This window comes from Mizuhopecten yessoensis, unplaced genomic scaffold, assembly GCF_002113885.1.
Source record: "Mizuhopecten yessoensis strain PY_sf001 unplaced genomic scaffold, ASM211388v2 scaffold10955, whole genome shotgun sequence".
NCBI classification, from domain to species: domain Eukaryota; kingdom Metazoa; phylum Mollusca; class Bivalvia; order Pectinida; family Pectinidae; genus Mizuhopecten; species Mizuhopecten yessoensis.
The window spans coordinates 394,397-397,010 of record NW_018408805.1 but is presented as its reverse complement, the minus strand read 5'-3'; the positions used below and the strand labels follow the sequence as shown (position 1 = coordinate 397,010).

The following is a 2,614-nucleotide window of genomic DNA, read 5'->3' as shown; positions in this document are numbered from 1 at the left end:
CCTGAATTAATGCCTGGATTGCTTTGAAATACTTTAATATTGAGAGAACACACTGTTCTGTCAATAATAAACATACAATATTCATCAGTTTAATATTAAACATTAGAATTTGCAGAAATTGTGATACTGTCTCCCTACATTGGATTTTCAACCAGGGATGTACTTCCTGTTTCCGTTTATCAATACACTCCAATGACCTTAAGGTTATATGTGGGAAACCAAATGCTCACAAGGTCATCATGGGAGGGACCCAGCCCTTACAAGGTCATTTGTGGGTTACCTAACACTTACAAGGTCATATTGGAGGGACCCAGCCCTTACAAGGTCATTTGTGGGATACCTAACACTTACAAGGTCATTTGTGGGATACCTAACACTAACAAGGTCATATGGGAGGGGCTGGCCCTTACAAGGTCATTTGTGGGATACCTAACACTNTATATGTGGGAAACCAAATGCTCACAAGGTCATCATGGGAGGGACCCAGCCCTTACAAGGTCATTTGTGGGTTCCCTAACACTTACAAGGTCGCATGGGAGGGGCTGGCCCTTAGAAGGGCATTTGTGGGATACATAACCCTTACGAAGATCATATGGGAGGGACCAACCCCTTACATGGTCATTTGTGGGATCCCTAACACTTACAAGGTCGCATGGGAGGGGCTGGCCCTTAGAAGGGCATTTGTGGGATACATATCACTTACAAGATCATATGGGAGGGACAAAGCCCTTACATGGTCATTTGTGGGATACATAACACTTACGAAGATCATATGGGAGGGACCAAGCCCTTACATGGTCATTTGTGGGATACCTAACACTAACAAGGTCACATGGGAGGGACCCAGCCCTTACAAGGTCATTTGTGGGATATCCAACACTAACAAGGTCACATGGGAGGGACCCAGCCCTTAAAAGGTCATTTGTGGGATACCTAACACTTACAAGGTCACATGGGAGGGACCCAGCCCTTACATGGTCATTTGTGGGATACCTAACACTTACAAGGTCACATGGGAGGGGCTGGCCCTTACAAGGTCATTTGTGGGATACCTAACACTTACAAGGTCACATGGGAGGGACCCAGCCCACCCAGCCCTTACATGGTCATTTGTGGGATACATAACACTTACAAGATCATATGGGAGGGACCAATCCCTTACATGGTCATTTGTGGGATACCTAACACTAACAAGGTCACATGGGAGGGACCCAGCCCTTACAAGGTCATTTGTGGGTTAACTAACACTAACAAGGTCACATGGGAGGGACCAAGCCCTTACAAGGTCATTTGTGGGATATCCAACACTAACAAGGTCACATGGGAGGGACCCAGCCCTTACAAGGTCATTTGGGGGATACCTAACACTACCAAGGTCATATGGAAGGGACCCAGCCCTTACAAGATCATTTGTGGGATACCTAACACTTACAAGGTCACATGGGAGGGACCCAGCCCTTACATGGTCATTTGTGGGTTACCTAACACTAACAAGGTCACATGGGAGGGACCCAGCCCTTACAAGGTCATTTGTGGGATACCTTACACTAACAAGGTCATATGGGCGGGACCCAGCCCTTTCAAGGTCATTTGTGGGATACCTTACACTTACAAGGTCACATGGGAGGGACCCAGCCCTCACAAGGTCATTTGTGGGATACCTTACACTTACAAGGTCATTTGTGGGATACCTTACACTTACAAGGTCATATGGGAAGGATCCAATCCATCCCTTCCAACCCATACAAGGTCATTTTTGGGGAACCTTTTCCATGCAAAGTTTCCGAGAAACTTTTTGCTGCAGTTTAATGTTCGCCTTAGTCGCCCTCGGTAATACTGGCGAGTTTATCATTACAGCGAACATTAGTAAGCAACATGATATACATAGTAAAAAAAATATTGAAGGGCAAAATTAAAACTGGGCAAATATAGATTTTACTGGCGAAGGGTGAAAGTTCTACATGACGAAAATTACCTGGTATACATCACAGTAAGGGGAATCTCACCCGTTCAACTTCATGTTACATATCAAACATTGATAGGTTCAAGGCTTAGGTAATACTGGTACACTACAAGTCCTGTATTTGAAACTTTTCAGTATAGATTGTGAATCAAAACACTGGTACTGATGGGTTTGTTTCTGGTTTGTAGGCAGTGGGTACCAAGAAGCTGAGTGCTGTGAGCTATTTGTTGGAAAATGGTGCTAGGTGGGATACCAAAGACATTTTTGAAAACACAGCCGAAATGCAGGCAAGGAAACCGGGATATGAGGAAATCCTCCCTCTTATAGAGAAAAAGATACATGATGAGAAAGCTGGGGCCCTAACTTCTTAGATGTGGCACTACAAGAAGAATCAATGATGTGGCACTACAAGAAGAATCAATGATGTGGCACTACAAGAAGAATCAATTAAATATAAGTAAAGTAAGGGATTATGGGACTTAAATCCTGAAGTCCTGACTAGGAAGTTCCAAAACTCAAATCATTTGAATTCCAATTATTAAATACCTTGTCAGCTGACGTCCTGAAACTTGATATCATTCCACTGTGATATGTGTTGTCATTGAATTGTCATTTTGATTCGGGGAACAGTATTTACAAGGTAATGCCAAA

At 43.7% G+C, this 2,614-nt stretch overlaps 1 protein-coding gene across 3 annotated transcripts in view; it reads left to right on the top strand.

Moving 5' to 3' along the window:
- LOC110464073 (L-asparaginase-like) overlaps window positions 1–2,349 on the top strand; it is a 54,774-nt gene extending 52,425 nt beyond the window's left edge. For all 3 annotated transcript variants that reach the window (XM_021519104.1, XM_021519105.1, XM_021519103.1), the window contains one exon: window positions 2,152–2,349. In XM_021519104.1, the coding sequence (XP_021374779.1) occupies window positions 2,152–2,334 (183 nt within the window). In that variant the 3' untranslated portion in view covers window positions 2,335–2,349. The remainder of the gene's footprint in view (window positions 1–2,151) is intronic.
- Window positions 2,350–2,614: the final 265 nt, after the last annotated feature.